This window comes from Melospiza georgiana, chromosome 3, assembly GCF_028018845.1.
Source record: "Melospiza georgiana isolate bMelGeo1 chromosome 3, bMelGeo1.pri, whole genome shotgun sequence".
Classification (NCBI taxonomy): domain Eukaryota; kingdom Metazoa; phylum Chordata; class Aves; order Passeriformes; family Passerellidae; genus Melospiza; species Melospiza georgiana.
The window spans coordinates 71,304,243-71,326,244 of record NC_080432.1 but is presented as its reverse complement, the minus strand read 5'-3'; the positions used below and the strand labels follow the sequence as shown (position 1 = coordinate 71,326,244).

The following is a 22,002-nucleotide window of genomic DNA, read 5'->3' as shown; positions in this document are numbered from 1 at the left end:
GTAAGAACCATCATTCCAATTTGAACAGGTTTTGGCAAACTGTATTAGGTTCTTTTGGCCAAATATATTACAAGGTTTAATAGAATTTTCAATCTACTGTTACAATTTTTTGGCATCTAAATTAATGAGTAATCCTTTTCTGATAGTAAATGCTGCCAACTCTACTGAATTAATTAGAAGGAAAAAAAATTAAAAATTGGAATCTGAAATTTAGTCATGGCTTTTAATGGCCAGGTTTCAGTTAGCGTAATTCTGCAGAGTGTGTTTATTCAACTCTTGGTCCATAAAGTCTTACTTGACTTACAAAACAATCCAAGAAAAATGTTTCTCTGTATATTTTTGCAACTCTGGAGGGCAAAAAATTTAAACTTGATTTTATTCAATCTCTCTATAAAACCTCAGTGTTCACAAATAAAAGACCATTTTTATTTCCATTCTATTTTCCTAGCCCATATTTTCCAAACATTTAAAGCCCATCTGGTTACCAAAGTACTGGTGTCAGTATTTTTTATGCTGCTCTCCATGGGTAGGATCCATCGCCCATTGAAGCTAGAGGCTACATGTCTGTTGAAGCAGAACCTACACAGATGATATAATGTACTAGCTTCAACATTCACCTCTGTTTTTCCTCTATTCTTCTAGTCCAAGTTTCCCTCCACTGAATTAAAAACCTGGGGAGGCTTTTTTAATTGAAGCGTTCTGATTTTGACTGAAAGATGTTAAATCCATATAAAGACACGTAGCAACGGCACAGCCCACCTAAAAGTGGACACAGTATCTTAAGAATTAAATTGTAGTGATGGGACAGCATAAAATATTCACTGTTCCTTGGGCAATGTGGGACAGAGTGTCTTTCAGCTTATTCCAGTGGGGGATGGAATAAATCCCAGAAGAGGAGCAGTTGGCAGAATAATGAACTGCCTTTGGACATCTTTAAACCTTTTTCTTTACTTTATTGCTTGAATCAACATACAAAGTATTTGTTGCCACAGTAATGCTATTTTTCCTGATATTTAGGCCCTATCCGCACATTCTTTCTACACCAGCAGCTCAAACAATGTCTGCCTACGCCGGCCAAGCGCAGTATTCGGGAATGCAGCAGCCCGCGGTGTACACGGCCTACTCACAGACAGGACAGCCCTACAGCCTGCCCACCTACGGTATTCAACCACTTCTTATTCACCTTGCCTACTAATAAAAGCAGTGCCGACTGCAATGCCAGTTTTGCTTTCTCTTTTTTTGTTTTCCCAACCGTAACAAAAATATTTTAAAGAATCAGTTGAAAATTAATTTCTTACACAGATTTGGGTGTAATGTTGCCAGGCATCAAGACGGAAAGTGGGCTCTCGCAGACCCAATCTCCTCTGCAGAGCGGGTGCCTCAGTTACAGCCCAGGGTTTTCCACCCCACAGCCAGGCCAAACACCCTACTCCTACCAGATGCCAGGTGAGTAGCCACCTCTAAAATTTAAAGCTAACTATTCCTTCCCAGTGCTAATAGGCATCTGTGTTGTCATTTTGATCATCTGTTACTTCAGATCGGGGCATGGAATGCAGTCCCTACTCGAGCCTTCTTTTGGATTTTTCAATGGAGTGAAATGCACTAATTTTTTTAGTGGCAGGACTGGAAGCACTTTTTATATTTACTAATCTATAAAAATCTCTTCTCCTTGTTTTTTTATGTTCCTGAGTATAATTTGATGCATAATGTTCCTGACATAATTTGATACTTGTTTCTCCTTGGATTAACATAATTTTTTAGAATTTCTCCTTAATTGATATTTATTCTTTCATTTGCTATTCAGTTAATAATTCATTGATTACCCTCTGGTCACTGATAACCTATTTTATTTGAATCATTTTTAAACTTCTTATACAATGGGTAATCTTCTGCATATTACAAACTGCAATATGAATCATCTGATTTATGTTGAAAACAAGGACATGCCTCATTACAGATTGATTAAAAATGCCCGGTTCTGGTTTTGCAAACCAGAAAAGGTTTGCAAAAGGTTTGAAAAGGTTCTGGTTTTGCAAACATAGCACTAAAGTATTAGAAATGAAGGCAAAAGAGAAAAACAGTATTTGAGGAGAGGTGAGAATGCAATAAACTGAAAAATCTTTCTAAATTGGTGAGATGACTTACTGCTGATACCTTTCTTGCATGGTGTGGAGAGGAACGTATGCCTGTGTGTGTGAAAGTAGTATTTAATTTCTTTTGAACTTTCATTACAATGCTTTATACTTCTAGTGGAAAATACAAGTGGCTTTTTTGTTCTGTTTAATCTATATCTTAACATGGAATATTCTAATTAGAGTTTTATTTTGATTCACAAACAAGTCCTCAGAGTTAATTATATTTCTTAATTTTAGGTTCTAGTTTCACACCATCGTCCACTATTTATTCAAACAATTCTGTTTCAAATTCTACAAACTTCAGTAGTTCACAACAGGTATGAATATAACCATTTTTATTTTGCCAGTTACAAAATTACTTCTATAACTCCAGAGATAGCATGTTACTTTAATTTAGATCTGTTATGTTCAATGAGACTCACTGTGGTTTAATGCTATTTTCTGTGGAAAATGATCAAACTCTTACTGGAAGCCTAGTTACCTATTTTAGCACTTAAATATTTCAGCAGCTTCCCTGTAGTCTTTCAGTAAATATCTTTAAATTAAAATACACTAAATATTTTTGAATTAAAAAAAAATACTAAATGAAGCCTTCAAAACACTAGCAAAAGTCACATGACTGTACGCTTAGAAATATTTAATGGGAAAGAATTCACTCATTACTGTACTTAATGGAGTGCTCTGCTGCATCTGCTGTTTCAGGATTATTCTTCATACACAGCTTTTGGCCAAAATCAGTATGCACAGTATTACTCAGCATCAACATATGGTGCATATATGACCTCAAACAACACGGCTGATGGCACTTCATCATCATCAACTTACCAATTACAGGACTCTCTCCCTGGCTTGACTAGTCAACCAGGTACAGATCTACATTCAGGTGAAAACAGTTATTTTGTATTTTATTTGCTGTTTGTATAAAGATTTCCATATTCAGTTTGCATGGATATTGATATTTATGTTCGCACCTTTCAGAAAACTTTGTCATGTAAACCACCCAAAATAAGCTATTTTACTGGTTAGTTAGGAAACCTGTCCAGTTTGTTTGCTAATTAAAGAAAGCTTTTTGCAGACTGAGATGGTTGTCTGTATCACTGGTAGTAGAACAGTGCTGTTTCCACCTACACATTCTGAATTATTGCTGGGAAGAATTTAAAGCAAGATACCATTTTTCACTTAAAAGCACATGTGTTCAAATTTGTACAAGGCATGCTTGCTAATTCACTAATTTAAGTAACCAAGAATAAAGAAATTAGTTATTAGCACCACAAAGAAAAATTGTATTGGAATAGTTGAATTTGCAAGGAGAGCATTATCTGGAGACATGAGGCAGCTCCCTTTGCCTGCCCAGCCCTGCCCTCTTGTGCACAGCCACCACAGCACAGTAGCCTGCTGCTTGCATTCCTAGGACATCCCTGGAGGGTAGTGGCAGTTTTTAATTTTTCTTCAGCACTCTCAGAGCAGTCTCTTTCAAGGGCACCAGCTTCACTCATGCAGTGTGGGCAGTGTCTGCCATTTCTAAAAAGTCTAAGAAACTGGCTTTTGGATTAGGCTCTGAATAGGGGAGGAATTTGTGCTTTAGTCACAAAATCACCTTATTGCATAGATCTTCCTAACAACTTATTGAAAAATACAGTAGAAAGACTAATGTATTATTGTAATGAATTTGTACAAAGGAAAGGTAACACTGCATAGAAAAGTATAAGCAAGGGCTCGCACATAATATGAATTGCTTAAATTTGCTAAAAATACTGGAATTTTAACTAAATTAGTTGAAAGTTTTCCTATCAGATGTTTTCCTCAGGCTGATTTTTAAGATGTAACAGTGCATATGTTTGTCGGTGTATGTTTGGGATGGGATATGGATATGGATATGGATATGGATATGGATATGGATATGGATATGGATATGGATATGGATATGGATATGGAAGACTTGGAGATACATATTCCGATGAGTTTTGATGAAAAGTGCAATGTTATTCAGTAGTTTCAGAATGCAAATCTAGGAAGAACCTAAAGGTAATGTGAAATCAAGGGAAATTTCAACAGGTGGAGGATATCTATAATAGACACAAATCATATGCAAAGAAATTTTAGAAGAATATGGAGTATACTCACAAGTTACATGTATGATGACTGTGTATGTCCTATGCATTTTCACTTGCTGCTTTGTTATTCCTTCATATTCTTTTTTGAGAAAAATCAGACAGTTTCCCATGTTGTTTCTCCCCTAGGTATCTGTTTTCTAGAAACACTGTGTAAATGTATCATGTATTTTTACGAGTACCATTAGTATTAAATAGAATTGGCAAAAAAAAAAGGAATCTTAAATAGTTTGTACATGTTGGAAAAGTATTGAAGGCTTCACATCTGTGAAACAGTAAAGGGTTTTCTTGGTTGTGGATTGTTTAAGCATATGAACTTGTTCTCTTGTTAAGTAGGTTGAGCATCTGAGTTTAACAAATCCACCCCCATCTGCTCCTTATGTCTGTGAAGGGTTGCAGCAATCGTGTCCCTCTGCTGAGAGTGAAACACCCACTTTGTGAATGCATGACATGCCTGTGCCCTTCTGTGTCACAGTAAAAATAAATTTCCATCGGTGAGGGGCAGTGTCTGGGAGATAATTTCAGATATCATAGATCATACTGCAGTTCTTTAGCACTCACCATGTCCACTTGCTGTCAAACAAGTCCTTAAGACTTACTCCAACAAAAACCTGAGACTAAACACAGCAAGGCACTTAAGTCTTCTGGCATCTCTACTAGTTGTTAATTCAAATATCTAATCAAAACCTCTAGTACTATCTGCACATACAGGATTTCTCATTTGCATAATAAATCCCCATCGGATCAAGAGTTAATACCAGCTACGATTTTATTTATTGACTGTGTAAAGAAAGTGAGATGAAAATTGAAATAAACTTTACTCTTTCTGCTATTCATGACAAGCAATAACACACTACAATTCAGAAAAAAATGAAAAAGCAGGCCTGTAATGTTGGACCTGTCTTCTGGCTGCTCTGTCTGGTAAGGATATGTAACAAAAGTCAATCCATAAGGAAAGTATGAAGGGGCTCAGAAATTCATCCATTCCACATTTGTGTAATGCTCAGCTCCTTAAACCAGGGACTTCTCTTCTGAGCTTGCATTGAGCCTGCCTTATATTAAGATTTTTCAAAATGCACTCATTACCACAGACTATTTGTTAGATAAATAGGTGTCCCCCAGGGCACTTCATCTCAAACAAGGATAGGGATAGCTCAGATGGGCTGGGAGGTGAGGTCTCAGGACGTAAGTACACTTGAGTGTATTTGATGAATACATGAGTACATTTAATCTGGGGCAAATAAAACTCTAGCAGATAATGTAGACCTGGATAAAAGCTTCCTGTGAAGGGACCTTGCTATCCTATATCCAGGGTCAGGGGAGGCAAATCTCCACAGGATATTAACTTCCATTCCATTACTGGGATGCAGCAAAGCTTAATTTGGTACCCACATGGAAGTCACCCTTCACAGCTTCTCTGGGAGACAGCATTAGGTTTTTATTCAGACTGCACAAACTCTTTTTTTCCTTCTTAAGTCATAGAACCATGTTTTGACAAAGAGGAGGGGATGTTCACATCATTGAACTGGAGGTGGGAAACAATGTCCTAGATATGAAAGACCACCTCCATTTGTAATGTGTAATTCCCTTTGTAACTTGGTGCTGTAATTCCTTGTCCTCTATTGGGAGCTGCTGCAAGGTCTCCACAGCATGAAAAGCTTCATATTGGACAAGTGTATTGGATGTGTAAGAACATCTGTGATAAAGAGGTCATTCAATATTCTGGTTTTAACATTTTCCTCCTGTTCTCTTGGATCACTGGCACTGCTCACAGTCCCAGTGGGAAGAGGCTATGAGGTATATTTATTAGGCATGTGATGAATATTGAGAAAGCTAAAAAATTTCAAGCATTGTAATGAAAATTCTGTCTATCATAAGCTGCAGTAGGAGCTCTTCATGATGTTAATGTTTTCAATACTCTTTGGTATCAGAATTTCTCACATTCTTTTATGTTACAGAGCTGAATTTTTAATAAGTTTTCATTTTGTCAGCATTGACCTCATTTCTAAAGCAAACAGAGGATAAGAAAAGTGCAGTTTCTCCTTTAGACTGCTGTAGGTAAAAAGCAAATCAAGCAATTAAGCCTACAGTTGTTTAAAAAAACAAGCACCACTGACTTCTGCAGTTCTAAAATAGATGCATACCTTGCATTCAAGTAAGAGACAGCTGCTCATTCTGATTTAGAGATTAGTGTAATGAAATAAAGTTGGCTTTAAATATCTAGATTTTACAAGGAACAGCGATTAGTTACAGTACTGATTAATAGATAATTATGCAATCCTGTACAGCATTGTCCCAAGCAGAAGCCTAGAGCAACTGGTAATGGCTAATGCTAAATGAAAATTTGATTTATTTACTTCAGTTGTTGGGTAATTTCAGAGAAGATTTAGAAGAGGAGGTTTTTTTTATATTTTATTTTTGCTAGATTAGAATAAACACAGTCATTGAGAACAGATGTTTGAATACATTACTGTGGAAATGAGTCTTGATTTTGTTGTAATGTGTTGAAGTGTTATAAATAAGAAGATTTTTGTGGTAAGAATGTAAACATTCATCTTCACTTTCTTAGTTTTTGCTTTTTCTTCCTGGGGGTTTGGTTTTGTACATTTTTTCTACTCGATCAGAAAAACCTAGGGAACTATTTTTGCACAGAGCTCTTGCACGCTCAGAACTTATTTTGGAGCCATTGTAGGTTTTTGCTGCACAGGGATTCTGATTTGGATGCTTCTTGTACATTTGTAATTACCCAAGTACATTTTGCTGTTCTTATGGGGAAGAGCCAAGATAATGTGATCCTTATTGATTGCTTCACTGCCTGCTGTGACCTTGCTGACATCAACACCATGCCAGGAATAGAAATGAGTAGTCAACAAGAACTGTCTACTCTCCCCATTCTTTAGGGATTTCTGCCCGTGTGTCTTGTCCTTTCTCTGCATATCTCTATGAAAAGTCATTTAACCTCTTTTACTAATGCTCAGCCCCCTTCACTGTCATGGTGACCCTCACCTGGACTAACTCCAGTTTGACAATATCACTCTTCTACTTGGGGACCCAAAATTGTACATTTTTCCAGATGTAGTCTTGCAAGTTCAGAAGAGAGAAGAAAAATCAGTCTCCTTCACCTGCTGGACACTCAGTGATGCTCTTTAGTAAAAATGAAAAAAAAAAAAATTAGATTCCAACTCAAAAACAGATGCAAATAGATGACTTTTGGGAAATATTTGTACCAAGTGTTAATTTATTCTGCATAGTTGCCATCATGAGCACTTTTAACAAATATTACCTGTGGCCCAGGAATGCTCAATTACAGGCAGCTCAAGGATGCTCTTGAATCAAAATCTGTACTAAATGTCAGATCAAAGCTGTACCCTTTCCTCCTCTTCTGGAGAAAAATCAAATCATTATTAATAGGATAAATTAAGAAGGAGGTTTTTTTGTCATTTAGCACTTGGGAACCTAGCCAAACTGCATTTACTGCTAGAAGTTTTGAAAGCTGAAGATGCTAAGCTTCATTAAATGAGTAATTCAGGGATGGACTTGAGTGCGGTTAAGATGAGCTATGCCATACCAGGCCAAAGGCCCTCCCAGCACATCTCTGTGACAGCCCACAGTGCCTCATGCTTAGAGAAAGACAATCAGAACACAGCAAGTACTACTTCATGCTCTTTCAGGTACTAACTGGAATATTGCATTTAATATTATGACTTTCCTCTGACAATTTATGGGCTGAGGTATGGTGAAGGGAAAAAGTGAACTTTACTAATGAGCAAGTGACATGGAAGGAGGACATGAAGCTGGAGGCTGCCTGGCTGTTCTGGATCATGGATTAGTGCCAAAGTGTGTTCTGGTAAAAGTAAAGCAGGACTTGGAAATAAGTCTAGCTGAACTGAAAACATGGGAAATTAACTGCTTTAATTAAAAAGCATTTCATGTTTTGAGAAACCATTAGTATGACTTCTAAAATACCGCTGTCTTGGATATATTGATATTTTGCCTAGGCTCATGTATTTGTGTATATGCACATGTGTATGTGTCATTTTAATTTTTGTCTTGTTCTGCTGAGGTTTTATAGTGTTTTGTGGGTAAATCCAAAAGCGTGTGTGTGGCATCTACTGATCCCATCTACATAAGACAAGCCCCATTATCATTCTTTTTATACAATGTTTTTACATGTCTCTTGTCATTGGCATACAGACATGTTGAACTTTGAGTGAAAAAAGTTGATTATTTAAAAATCCAGCGCTAATTTTGGCATGAATGGTTACCTCTACAGGAGAGTTTGACACAGTGCAGAGCCCCTCCACGCCAATCAAAGATCTTGATGAGAGAACATGTAGGAGTTCTGGGTCAAAGTCTCGGGGTAGAGGGCGGAAGAATAATCCATCACCCCCTCCGGACAGTGACTTGGAGGTATGTCTGTGGTAACTGATGAATGTTAATGTGGAAGTTTCTTCTGATGAAGTGTAAATTCTGAATGCTGCAGCTGTGAAAATAGCTTAAAGCATTTTAAAGACATTATGGACTCAGTCTTGCTAACTGAATGTAACAGAGAGTAGTAGCTGCTTTAATCTGCATGCACAGTGAGACTTTACTGTTCTGCATTACATATCTGTCACTTTCTTGTGCAATAGAACCACAAGCCTGTACTCAAAAGTGTCACATTTTCTTTTAGTTTTTGAAACAGGAAATCTCAACTGTATCTCTCCGCTTAATTACATGTATTTATGGACACAATGGAATATCCAGGATCACCTGGCCATAGCCTTTGAAATACTTAGGCACCAGTTTGTGCTTGTGTTTGTAAGTTCTATCAGCAGATCTCAGTGAGGCGGCTTACCTCAGTGAAGTTATGGCTGTGCCTTGCAGTGGCAGGAGCAGCAGGAGGAAGCAGAGTGGATTTAATTTTTCCAGTGAAAACACTAACTTCTTACACTTCTTACATTTCAGGGTTCCTTTTGGTTGGTTGGGCTTTTTTCTTCATTATTTTTACCAGTGAGAATCAAAACAAGCAAAATTGTGTGAATGAAACTGAGTTAAAATAAACTGGTTTATCCTTCAGTATTATTTAAATTCTATATGGCAGTGGCAAAGAGCACTTTTACCCAAGATTTTAGTTACACAGTAGAAATAAGAAGAATCTTGAATCAGTAAGACTTGCAGAGAAATATCTGAGAGTTCTGTTTTCCATAACAATTATGTTTGACCCCCAATCACATTTCTGAAATCTGTATTACAGAGCTTTTGTGAAAAGCTTTTTAGAGAACAAATAAGACATAGTTGAAGAGTTAAAAAGTTACTGCCTTTTGACTTTTTACAATGCATGATACACTGTTATTGCTGATTTTCAGAGACAACCTGCTCAGTTAATAAGTACTTAGTTCAACTTCTAGACTCAGTTGACTTTTAGTCTCCCTGGGTGGTGTGGTGGTGGGACTGTGATGTTATTTGTTCAATAATATTTTCCTCTATTCTGCTTTCAGCGTGTATTTGTTTGGGATTTGGATGAAACAATCATAGTTTTTCATTCGCTGCTTACAGGATCCTATGCACAGAAGTATGGCAAGGTATGTGAGCTGTGAATTTTGTGGCAATTCACTGCAGCTATCTGGCCTGACTATGTACATGTTTTTCACCTCTGTGTTCTTTATGGATGAAGTTAGAGGTAAAGTGTACAGTAAACCCCATTTTCAGAGGGTTAATGTGAAGAAGTCTAGGAGAGGAATGAGACAAAGCCCCTAAGTGCAATACATGAGGCAGGGCTGAAGCAGATGCTGCAAATAAGAGGAGAATTTATAGAGGAACAAGGATGAGGTTCCTGACATGTGCTGGAAGAGACATTTCAGGGAGATAATAGATGAAGTGAACAAATGGAAAAAACTGACAATATCTGGAACAGTAGAGGAAGAAAGAATAAACTGGGCTGGTGGGTGAATTTACCAGGAAATTTATGAATAGGATGAGTAAGAGTCTGACTTACTTCAATGCCAAGCTGCAGATGTTTTTCTTTGACTCCCCACCTTTTTCACTGAATTTTTGGTTCCCTTGGCTGCTTCTGGGGTGAGTAATGCTGGGGAGTGAAACCCTCTCCCAGGTAGTTTTAAGCATCCTCTCCCCTCCAATGAGTCCAAAAGGAGTTCCTGTCACAGAGCAGTGAGTGGGAGAGCAGGAAGAGGAGTGAGGGAGGCGAGGAGAGGCAGTGTCAGACTGCAGGAGCTCTGGAGCTGGTGCTGGGAGTCCAGGGAATGGCTGCTTGGACAAGGTGAGAAGGGTCTGGTGTGTAGCAACAGGAGCAGACTAATGGGAGAGGTAGAGCTAAGGGCCTGGATAAAACAAAAAAAATTTAAAAAAAATGTGGAAGGAGGAATGGACAGAGGGGATGTCAGTATGTACATATATTGTTTTTTCTGTGCTGTGCTGTTCAAGTGAAATTAATGCAAAGGTATTTCTTTTTAAGAACAAAATCATGTTGTCTCAGATGTGGGGCTTGTTTAGCATGTTTTCAGCATCTTTATTCCATCCAGAATCAGATGTTTGAGAAAAGAATGTGAGAAACAGTACATTACAGAAAGGCTTTTCACAACCCCCTCCCCTACTAGTGGGTTAGAAACGTCCAAAGCCAGAACCTGTTCATTGTAACCAGAAAGGGGCCAGTCTTCCATGCAATCAACCTTTTTTGGTTATTAAAAAAGAAAGTTAACAGGAAAAGCCACAGGCCAAGCGCAAAATCTGAATTTCTGGAATGCTAAGATAATGATAGGTACTCATGTCTTATAAAAGTCAGCCTTCCTTGCTTTGCAGCTTCCCAGTGCCAGATCTGTGCACTTTTCAGTACTCTGTCAAAAAATCCTCTTCTGCTCTTTTTCAGACCTTGTAACAACAGTGACTTTGTCAGAACCATTTCCAATTAGTAGTTATCAAAACAAGAGAGAAACCTAGCTGAACATGAACTTTTGTATCACTTTGAGAGTAGCCCATAGACTACCACAGGACTTGCTAAATTGTCACAGTGATAAAGTTTTTTTTCAGATGAAGTTATTCCTTTCAGTCTTTTTTGATTGTGCCCTTTGGATGTTTCTGTAATCAACTGTAACACATAGTTTTAAAAATCAGAGCACATTTTGTAGTTCACAAAACATCTGTGGATAACTTTGAAAACTGTCTTGGAAACAGCAACAGAAATGTAATTTCTCTGGGTAAATTAGTAATGGCATACTAACAGATAGTAGTACTGACAGCAGATAAAGTCTTATATAAACCAAAAGCGTCTCAAGGCTTAGTGAAATTAATGTAGTTATACTGCTGAGATCAACATCAGTAAACAAATGTCAAATGCCATGGATGGCAATGAAGCAAAGGGTGCAGAATTACAGAATTCTTAAGTAAAATCCTCTTTTTCTTTTTCTCTCTTTCTCTTTTTTTTTCTGATACTGATAGGTGACATCCACTCAAGTAGGTTATTTCCAGACCCTATAAAATGAAAATAGTAGACTTTTTCCTTCCTCCAGTGACTGCCATTGCCATATTTACATAGAACTTGTGTGATGAGTTATTACCAGTGCAAGTCAAATATAAATATTGTTGACTGCAAGAGAGCTAGAGCAGTAGGAAAGGGAATACAGGAAGAGTTTATAATGGATAGGCTTTAGCTTTTGCATGTCCTTGTAGAGTTGCCTAAATTTAAGGTGGGATGTGTCTCAGCCTAAGTGCCTAAGAGGTTAGAAATGGGAGAAGTGAAAGATCTCACAGAAAGACTTCACTAAGCTCTGGTACATGACATTTTTAGCACACATAGTCCTTATATTTTCTGCATATGATTTCCATCTGTATACAAGGTCTTAATCCAGACTGAAGATGGGATTGTTTTGAGAATTGGGTTGCTATGAGAGTAAATGCCCCAAGAATTGTGAGGTTGTCAGCAGAAGTCTTGTTATCACATAAGTATTTGAAATTTTTTAGGGAACAGTTTGTCTCTGAAAGGTGGTATAAAATTGTTGCCCAGCAATGAAAAAAGAAACAGGGTAGTGTAAAATGGTGAAGATAGTAAATTATTTAACTGTGATGATTTGTTGTCTGATTTTAAAAAGTAAAGGCATCTAAAGTCACGCAGATGCTCAGCTGTGAATAGCATTTTCTTCCACATATATTTCATGAGCCCATTTTGTATAAAATAGTCAAGGTACTCACAAAAAAAGAGAAACTACACCAAAAAAAACCTGGCAGGACAAGCCAAATTTTCCCCTTCTCCCATTTTAATTTTTTTACATGAGAATAATGTGTCGTTAAAGCAAACATTGCTTTAAGGAAAGGCAACTTCTTATACCAAGTGTTCCACTTCATCCTTGGAAGGAGTGAGATGCTGAGTTTAGAGCTAGTGGGCATACACAAACAGGCAAGGATATTCGCCTTCAGTTCTTTCTCATGTACTCATTGACATAAAAACTTTCATTCCTTGTTTTCACCAGCTTATTCCTGGTTTTTTGAGTACTGGGTGAAAAAAAAAAAAATCAGAAATTAGTCTTTTAATCTCTCTGTTTTGCTGCAGTTCAGGCTGCACAGGGATGCAGTGAGAGGAGGTGCAGCATATTATGGCCCGGCATAGGGATCCACATGTGAGTGCAGGAGCACTTGAGAGCTGCAGTTGTACCTGGAAATAAACACTTTCAAAAGATTTCTACAGCTTAACTAGTGGTTGGAGTAGAAGAGAAAAAGGCAAGTCAAACCAGCATCTCCTTAGGCAAGGAGGGCTTTCATTGGCAGAGATTATTTGGAAGGCCTGGATCCAGTAGGCAAGTTTCAGATTGTGTATTTGTCAAGAGAATAGCAGATTTCTGACTTATGCCTAAGGATTTATGAAGCTGAGAATGGACACTCTACTTAGTATATACTTGTTCAGCACTTTGCATGGAATGATGTCAAAAATTTCTAGGATAATTATTTGATGTCAAAATTTTATAATAACCATGTTAAAACAGAATTAGTGATTTGCTGAAGGATGCTACTGTAAGCATCTCTTTAAAAATGGGACAAATTGCTGCTGCTTATCTGAGTGCCTGTAGAGTATTGCTTTAAACTCAACTGAAATGGGAGAGATTTGTCCAGAATTTGGCCAAAGTATCACTTCTGCATTTAAAATATAGAGCTTTTCCAGGAGAATATTCCATGCCTTGCTGTTGTCTACCTGTGGCTGTTTCTCTCTGGCTTTTGGTATATTGGTTATTCTACTGGGCTAACATAGAAGGAGAATAAAAACTACACTACACCTGTGTTAGGTTTCAGGAAAGCTGTGCTGCCTTCCAGCAGTAAGATCACCTCTCACTTTTCCATTCATTTGCTCATCTGCATTGTACTTTATTAAACCAGTACACTTCTATTTTAAATTACTTACTGCAGTAGCAAATTGTGAACATTGGCATTGGAGCTGTTACATTATGACTTGTGTGGATGATGATGGTTTTTGCAGCTGAGCACCAGTTGACAGATAAGGTTTTCTACAATGCTGAGCTCTTAAGTGAGCATTTATGGATGTGACAGGACATCTGTTAGGAGATGTCATCATCTCTTAAAAGTTTATGAGGTACATTCTTATTCCCTGTGAACAGTATGTATTCTTTGCTCCATCACATTCCAGTTATTCTTGCTGATTGAAGGATGATTAAGCTGGACTTTTTCTAGCTCCAAGCATTTATATTTTATTCATTTCTCCCAGGTCAGTCCAGAGGGCAAGGATTCCCAGATTAATGCTGTGACTCAAAGTGCAACTGTTTAGAAGAAGAATAAAATTACTTTGTGAGCTTAGAAGATGGAGAATGTGATTTCCAAATGCAAAAATCAAAACAAATCCACACTTGATGATCATATTTGGCCATTTTTTTGTAACATTGCAAATGACAGAAAGTTGTCAGGGAAGCCTCATTAACCTTGTGCACTTCTCTGGAAAGGGCTCAGAAGCTTTTTACTGCTCACTGTCTGCTTGTCTGCTCATTAAACACAAAAGCTTTGTCACCATTAACATCCATAATGGCATTCCCAAATTCACTCCTAAATATTATCTTGTCCACTTGTATTAATAGTGTATCTCTCATCACCTCCAGTTATCCTCTCCATTCACTCCCTCCTTGTCTGAGACCTCTGAGTTGATTTTCCTACTGCCTTCTAGAGAGCATGGAACAGAAACTCCCTATGGAGTACGTGAGTTTTCCTTCATCAGCCGCCAGCTACGCTTACCAAGAAGAGATGTGTTCTCTTCCTCCATCACCACCCACATGAATTTCTCCTGGGACAAGTGTCCCCTATGAGAGAGTGAGGGCTGAACTTAGATCTAAGAACCTACATAACATAGAGAAGTCTCTTTAATCTAAAATATTGGTACTTAATGTTAGCGTTTCTGCTTTTTCCCAAGGTCAGTTTTGTTTTAAGTCTGTGCAGGACTGCCATCCATTGAAAATAACTTCTTAAAATTTTGCTTGTTTTCTTGTTTATTTTTAAGGCTTCATGCATGCAAATTCCTGTCACAGTGAATCTGCCTAGCAGTCTGTTTATCTCTTCATTTTCCAAGGTTTTATTAAAGTCACTTTGGTGTTTGCAGATTTTTTCCTAAGAAATGAAATTATTTTGAGCATGTGCTGAAACCTGACATTCCAAAACAGTATTAAATACATTTCTTCCACTAATGGACACTGAGCTTTTGGGGCTTTATTCCAGTTACTCTCCACTTGATCAAAACATTTAAGTATTGGTCCTCCCAGGATATTTTTATCTAGTCTCCCAGGAGGCATTCCAATGGATGGACCAGTCTGGTACAGAAGTCCACAGACAGACAGTCTGGCTCCAGTTCAGTGCCTTCATCTTAACATAACTAAAGTAATTTGTATTTAGGTGTATAAAAGTTTTGTAGCTGGTCTTGATTCTTCTGCACACTAATGATATCTGGCTAACATCATACCTCTGTGGGCCAAAGAGTTGTTCTTTGTTCTGTGAATTATCTGGTGAAAACTTCCAGATTTTTTATTAATCTTTTTTTCCTCTATTGTGTGTGCTTGTGCAGAGTAGCACAAAATACAATTTTGACGAAATTTCAGTCTGCCTCTTACTAAGTTTTTCAGTTTGCTGTGCTAAGTTCTGTACCAACTGCAAGTTTCTTGCTTTCTTTTCAACACACAGTCCTTTGTGCCACTTGAATCAGTCTGTAACTTCTGCTTCAGGCTGAAAGACAGTAAAATTATGATTGCCATGTTCCTCCATATTGTGCAAACACTATAAAGCCACAAGACCCTTAAAAATCTGCTTTCTTGTCTATTTTTTATGTGAAGGAAAGAACTTAACCTGGCAAGAGCTGGATGGAACATAATTTTTAATTCTTGTTAAACAGTTGCAGTGTAAAATTTTGGCCAATTTATTAAGGGAAGAATTTTTCATATCTTGAGAATTCAATTCCAGCAATTCTCTCTAGCAGAGGTTGTACAGGGAGATCCCAGAGTGATTTTATGCTAAGCTGAAATGAATTCCCTTTGCTTTGCTTTATTTTATTTTACATACCATACCTAGAAATAGCCTTCTCATGCCTTTGTCAAAACAGGAATGTAGGAAATATAATTTTAATAGTAATAGTCAGGCATAACTGGTTACTAAAGCACTGTTAATAAGAAAATCATAAGAGCTTTGTCACATTTACATTTTTCGCCTATACCAGGCAAGGCAGGAAATTGTCATACATAGCTGGTAGTTTCTGTAAAAACAAATTGAATTATAACGGAAAACGTTATAGGAAATTTCTGCATTCAAGTCTGCTTCTGCCCAGGAAGGGGTAAAAAAGAGGCTGAGAATTAAATGTCTGAGATTCCAGCTTTGGAAGCACTCCAGTGAATAGCTTATATAAATAATAATGAGTTTCCACCTGTGCATAAAATTCTACACATACTTTAGTGTTCGTGGGATAGGAGTAAAAAAGTGTATTGCAAATACTCTCTGTTATATTGTATCTAGAGAGAAAAGATTTCTATTTACAATGCACAGAAAATGCAAATGAAAGAGACAAACACGTGTTTATATGTGATGACATTTTGATAAAAGTGGTATGGCTTGATGAGGAATCTCGTGAGTCCTGGGTATTTTAGAGATTTGTGTTGTCAGTGCCTAACATGAATTTTGCTAATCTCTTAATGGTGTTCCTTAATCATCCTCTTGGAAATCTGACCTTTGCACTTGGTGCTGACTTCAACCATGTGACTTTCAAATCCATTTATCATTACTACAGAAGACAGAATGGATAAAATTCTGTTCTTGCATTTGTTTTTGGCTTCTGAAAGGTACTCTAGATACGTTCAAGGATCTACATAAAAATATTTCCTTTCACTGCCAGAGAATTGGGTATAACATTGGATCGTTACAACTTCTTGAACACTATTCTCCCCTTCAAGTATGCCTTTTCCATGAGAAAGAGTCAAAGTATGTCAGTGTTTCAGATTTTACCATTAGTTATTAAGTGCTTGAATGCAAAAGCCATCTTTTATTCCGTCATTGCAAAGCCCTGGAATAGTGAGTGTCTGATCCTGGTTGGGAAGTCTTTCATCCTAATGCTAACAAATGATCATTTGAGGTTTTGTGAGATTTTGTTGCTACATGCTGGTAAATATTTAGACTTTAAATCTCAAAGTATTTAAGAAGGGATTCTGAAAATTTGCTCATGTCAGTCAGAGATTTAATTATGAAATATTTTTATCATATTTTGATGAGAAGAGGACCGCATGTGTTTTAAAAGTCCACTGCAGTTGTGTTAAGCATTAAGAAGTTAACGGCACCCCACAAGCTCAGGCAGATGATTAGGGCAACAATCAAACTAATTACTAGGTGTCAGCAAAGCACCAGGACCATTGCTCTAAACCAACTGGAAGGTAACACAAATCTGCTTTACCTCTCTCCTAGCAAACCCAGAAAATTTGAATTCATTACCTTGCCTTAGCTGTATGCTTAATGCTCTCAGACAGTGTTATTGCAGATCAGGAGATTTGTGGTGTCTTGCGGAGGCAGAGCAATTTGAGAGTGTGAAAGACGACCTACAAACAAATGCAACAATTTGAATTAATCTTATCCAGGGACAGTGTTTCTGTGTTTCACCAGCAATGAAGGGATCTGTAGCAAACAACAAACTTATATATGCTTTTCCCAGAAAAATATGTTCCTGCATACATGTTTTATGAAAAGTGCCATCCCTATTTCCAGTCTTCTTTATACTTCTTTATGTTTATATTTATGTGTACGTTTATGGCCACCAGATGTTTTCCTGTCAGTTCAGCCAGTTTGCAAATTGCTCAGCTTTAAAACATTTGATTTTTCAACATCCACAGCTCTCTGAATTTTCTCACAGACAGAGGTTTAGCAGTGTCTTATTGCAGCATTATATTAAAATAGCTTATTACTGAAAGGATTTCAGGGAAATTTCTAACAGTGTTAATTTTTCAAAACACTTTATATACATAATTTTTTAAAGTAATTCTTATATAAGTTAGAAGTATGTAATAGCTGATCTTGTTTTTTTGTTTTTTAAGGATCCACCCATGGCAGTGACCCTTGGACTACGAATGGAAGAAATGATTTTTAATCTTGCTGACACACATTTATTTTTTAATGATTTAGAGGTAAGAATCAAAGGAATGCTAGCACCAGTATTCCTGATTTTTAACTTAGTGGCTTTGTTGTGCATTAGTGTTTATTATGTGCGACATTTCTGCCTGTGTAGTTTTTGGGTTTGTCATACTCTGATCAGAGAGAGGTTATCCAGTGGCACTGACTTCTGGTGCCCCCAGAGTCCTTCTGTGAAACTCAGTGAGAGAGAATCTGCAAAGTACCCATTCCTTTCTTTGTCCGTCTTTTTTGGTTTCCATGTGTGAAAAGCTGTCTGCTGTCATCTCCAGGATGGCAACATGTATGCCTCACGTTCTTCTCTTGAAGTTCTCCATGTTCATTTGCTTTCAATGGGTGCCCTCATCTGACCAGAAGAGATGTTCTTCTCTTAGGCAGCCTTTTGGCTACAGGGCTGTGTTACTTGTTGAAATGTAGAATATTCTTCATTTACCTCAAAGAAAGCAGCATCAGAGAGCTGGGACTGTGATAGATGTTCTGATCAGTGATTTCTCTTCCCAAGGTAACCAGGCAATCAATGTATTGTCACAATCTACCCAGGGAATATAATTTGGCAATTGGTCAGAAGGAGACCTAGGAAGTGCCCTCTGGCAGGTGGGCAGCTCACCTGTCAAAGGACATGGATGGACTCTCACAGGGACAGTGGTCTGGGAGCAGGCTTGTAGCTGAGCTTCACAGGCTTCTTATTTCACTCTTAAGAACCCAGATCTATTAACATAGACAGTGACAGCCTACAACCATGTGTGTCAAGGCACGGGGTGAAAAACAGTTTTCAAATTAACCCAGGGGTTTTTCAGACGTTCTGCTGGTCTAAAATGGTTGTTTTCATACTGAGAGTAGATCCCAGACTTCCTTCCATGGACAGATACTTGCCACGAATGGGAGCTGGAAGACTTCAAGGTTTTATTTTGAATCCCAGAGAAAGGTGTCTGGTGACTGAATAGACAAAATAAAGATAAGTAAAATTTTTCCATCCACTGGGATGTAAATTTTGTCTTTTGTCCCTTCATCAAGTAGGTAGTAAGAAAACCAGAAGGTACCAGTTTGTGGTTGTCTTCATCATCCCCTGCAGATCTCATTGATTCTTAGCTCTTTTTAAGTCAAGAAACTGGAATCTACTTCACTCCACACCTGACCTGCACTTCCTCCTTGCAGCAGCAGAAACCAAAGCAAGTAAAGCCCTGGACATGCCTTTCTCAGTGTGTGCTTTATTGCAGTTATCGAGGCCTCTCTTGACAATGCAAGTACATTCAGTGAATGTCTCCTGGTGCCCTGTACCAGGGAGAGATTCCAAATAAATTTTTCAAAACATTTCTTAAATTTCTTTTTAGCAGACCTTTGCTCCTGCATGTTCAGAGTTTATGTGGCATGAATGAAATTTAAGCCTTTCTGTAGAATCTGTTCTTCAATGTTGTGCTGAGTTCAAGCAGAAGAGTTCAGCAAAATGGAGCTTTGCCCTCCTTCCAGACTTCTTTATTCTTACTTATGGCCACTGAAACTTCATTCCTTTCTCTCATTATTTATTTTGTCTGTAGATTCATAAGTTCAGCTGTCATAGGTGGATCATTACCCTTTGGCTAATCTTCATAGGATGGTTTTAATACCCCTGTCCAAAAACTCATATGCCAGCTCATTCCAGAGCTTGAACAGTTCCCAGCTTTAGATGAATAAAAAAATAGTACTTGGGAACTGTCTCAGAGAGTCTCGTAAATCAATCAGTTTGATTTGATTAAAAGCAATTTATATATATATTTAATAATCTCAATTTCTACAAGAAATTTTGTACTTTATGGCTCAGAATTCATCTTGGCCTCAAAACCAACTCTCTTACAAAATTACCAAAATTCCAAAGTTCATGTGCTGAAATGAGTTGTACGCATACATTTCTCTGTGTGTGAGAAGACCAGGAATTTTCTATCTTCTTAGCAAAAAAGATAAAGTGCCCAAGCATGTAGAGGCAGCCTTTATTATGCTGATGGATAAACATGTCTCTTTAAATCTGTTTGCCGAGCACATGGCCATTACTGAATATTAAAGTGCATCTGCATGAAAGTGTAATGAATTCTGAGAATTCCCACAGTCTGACTTGGTTCTCTCCCTCATCTCCCCTCCTCTCCCCATCTCTCTTTCTCTGTCTTCCTCTCTCTGTCCTCCCCCAGGGGAGCAGAATTGAGTGCTGAGTTGCTGATGATCGTGGCCATCAAGACATGAGACCTTCAGTTCTCACTGGAGGAAATGAGACAGGCCTTTATTTCCTAGGCAGACAGATTGCTTATCCGTTCATCTTGTCACTTTTTCAGTGGTGAGCCCTCAGGTCCCACGCCTTCTGTCTTGCTTTCATCTTCAGCCCACAGTTAACCTCGTGGCTCTGGACGTGACAACTGTGAAGTACTACTGAACCTGTGTACCTGTGATATTTACTCCAGTCCCTACATCTCTAAACTTTCTTTTTTTCCTGTCTTTCTTGCTTACAAACACTGCATGGCAGGTTCTAGGAATAATAACCAAGTTATTGAAGTTATCACATGCAAAAAGAAAGTTTTCCTTCTTCTATGCAAATCCGTGTCGCTGCAGCGACTGCTGATGCAGGAATTCCGATCTGCTGAGACACTCCCTGCTGACCCAGTAACCCATGTTCTAATCAGCCAAGCTGCACTTTTATTTCAGGCTAGGCTCTTCTCCAGCTACTGCATTCTCAGGGTATAAATTTTAGTTAGCTTGAGAAGTTCCACTCGGGAGGGCAGTTGGTGTTTTGCCATGAAAATAGGAGTCTGGTGTTCCAGAAAGTTCATGTGCCTAAACAATGCTTAGGGATGGGACTCAGATTTATAATAATGGCCAAACTAAGGCATTCTCTTTTCAGCCAGGTAAGGAATAAAACTGAGGTTTTCTTCATATCTCAGTATTAATTCTAAGACAGCATTTAGAAATGTATAATAGGTAAATACATACTAGGTAAGGCGTATTATGCACACCAAAAAAACAATTTCTCCAAATTGCAAGTAGTAATTCAGACATGAATCTTCCAATTATTCCTCTCCACTCTCAGGTCAATGAATAGAAAGAGTATTCATTTCAAACAAACTGAATTATATTTCAATTTTCATCATTATCCTATCATACTTTAAAGGAGATTTTGTCCTTTTTTTTTTTTCTCACTAGAAATAGAAATTAGAAATTAAAAATAAGATTTAGGTAACTCTCAAAATTTGGGAGGCAGGTAAGACTAGTTTTAAGAGAGACTGAAGCATATATATTAAAAGGGCTTTTCGGTATAGCCTAAGAAAGCATAGTGCAGTTTTGTGTTCAGCCTGGTAAGTCAGTGCTTTTACTGGATAATGAAGGAATTGTCTGGTCCAAGACGATAAGTTTTATGGATGATGTATTTATTCTTTACTCTTAAATTTTCAGGCTCTAAAAATTGCTGCAAAGAATTGGCTGCATTCAGATATAATTTTAATTAGTATTGCTTCAAACAAAAGCTAGATACTGTACTTAGATTACTTTCCTGCATTTGCTCTAACAGGAAATGTATTTTTCTGTTTCTTAGTTCTGACATTGCACTGACAGCCACTGTGACTTGAGCTTAACCAGTACTGTAGCTGATGTGAAAATTATTTTACCTTAATATTTAAGTTGACAAAGAGCTTGCTTTCTTTCCCATAACTCTTTAGTGTCATTTAAAGGCAAACTCAGATGTAGTGCTGTGCCACCAGTTTCCTGTTTCTTTTGAGAAAAGTAGAGAACTATCTCAAATCTGCTCAAACGATCTGCTTTTTTTTTTTGTTTTAATAGCAAGGTTTTTCCACACAATGTAAGTGAATTTGTAAAAGGTAAACATTTTAGTTGAAGTAGATAAGTAAACAAGAAAACAAAGTAAAAAAAAAAAAAAAGAGTGATGGGCACATGAGCTTGTTTGATGGTCAGAAAATGTGTATTGTCAGCGTGTACAGAGGAGATGACCCATAGATCCAGAGGAGAAAAGGAAGGGGGATAAAGAGGAAGTTGGAGAATGCTGTTGGGTTTGATCTCCTATATAACTTTAAGTTAACTCCTATACTAACAACCTTCTTGCAGAGACAAGGGGATGAGTAATCAGAAAACTGCATGGTCCCTTC

The 22,002-nt window shown here is 37.7% G+C and overlaps 1 protein-coding gene across 1 annotated transcript in view; it reads left to right on the top strand.

The window, feature by feature from the left end:
• The window catches only part of EYA4 (EYA transcriptional coactivator and phosphatase 4), a 121,832-nt gene that overhangs the window by 90,414 nt on the left and 9,416 nt on the right, over nt 1-22,002 (top strand). The window contains exons 7-13 of the mRNA XM_058019787.1: nt 1,018-1,160; nt 1,303-1,446; nt 2,373-2,452; nt 2,838-3,000; nt 8,520-8,656; nt 9,727-9,810; nt 17,791-17,880. Of these exons, the coding sequence (XP_057875770.1) occupies nt 1,018-1,160; nt 1,303-1,446; nt 2,373-2,452; nt 2,838-3,000; nt 8,520-8,656; nt 9,727-9,810; nt 17,791-17,880 (841 nt within the window). The remainder of the gene's footprint in view (nt 1-1,017; nt 1,161-1,302; nt 1,447-2,372; nt 2,453-2,837; nt 3,001-8,519; nt 8,657-9,726; nt 9,811-17,790; nt 17,881-22,002) is intronic.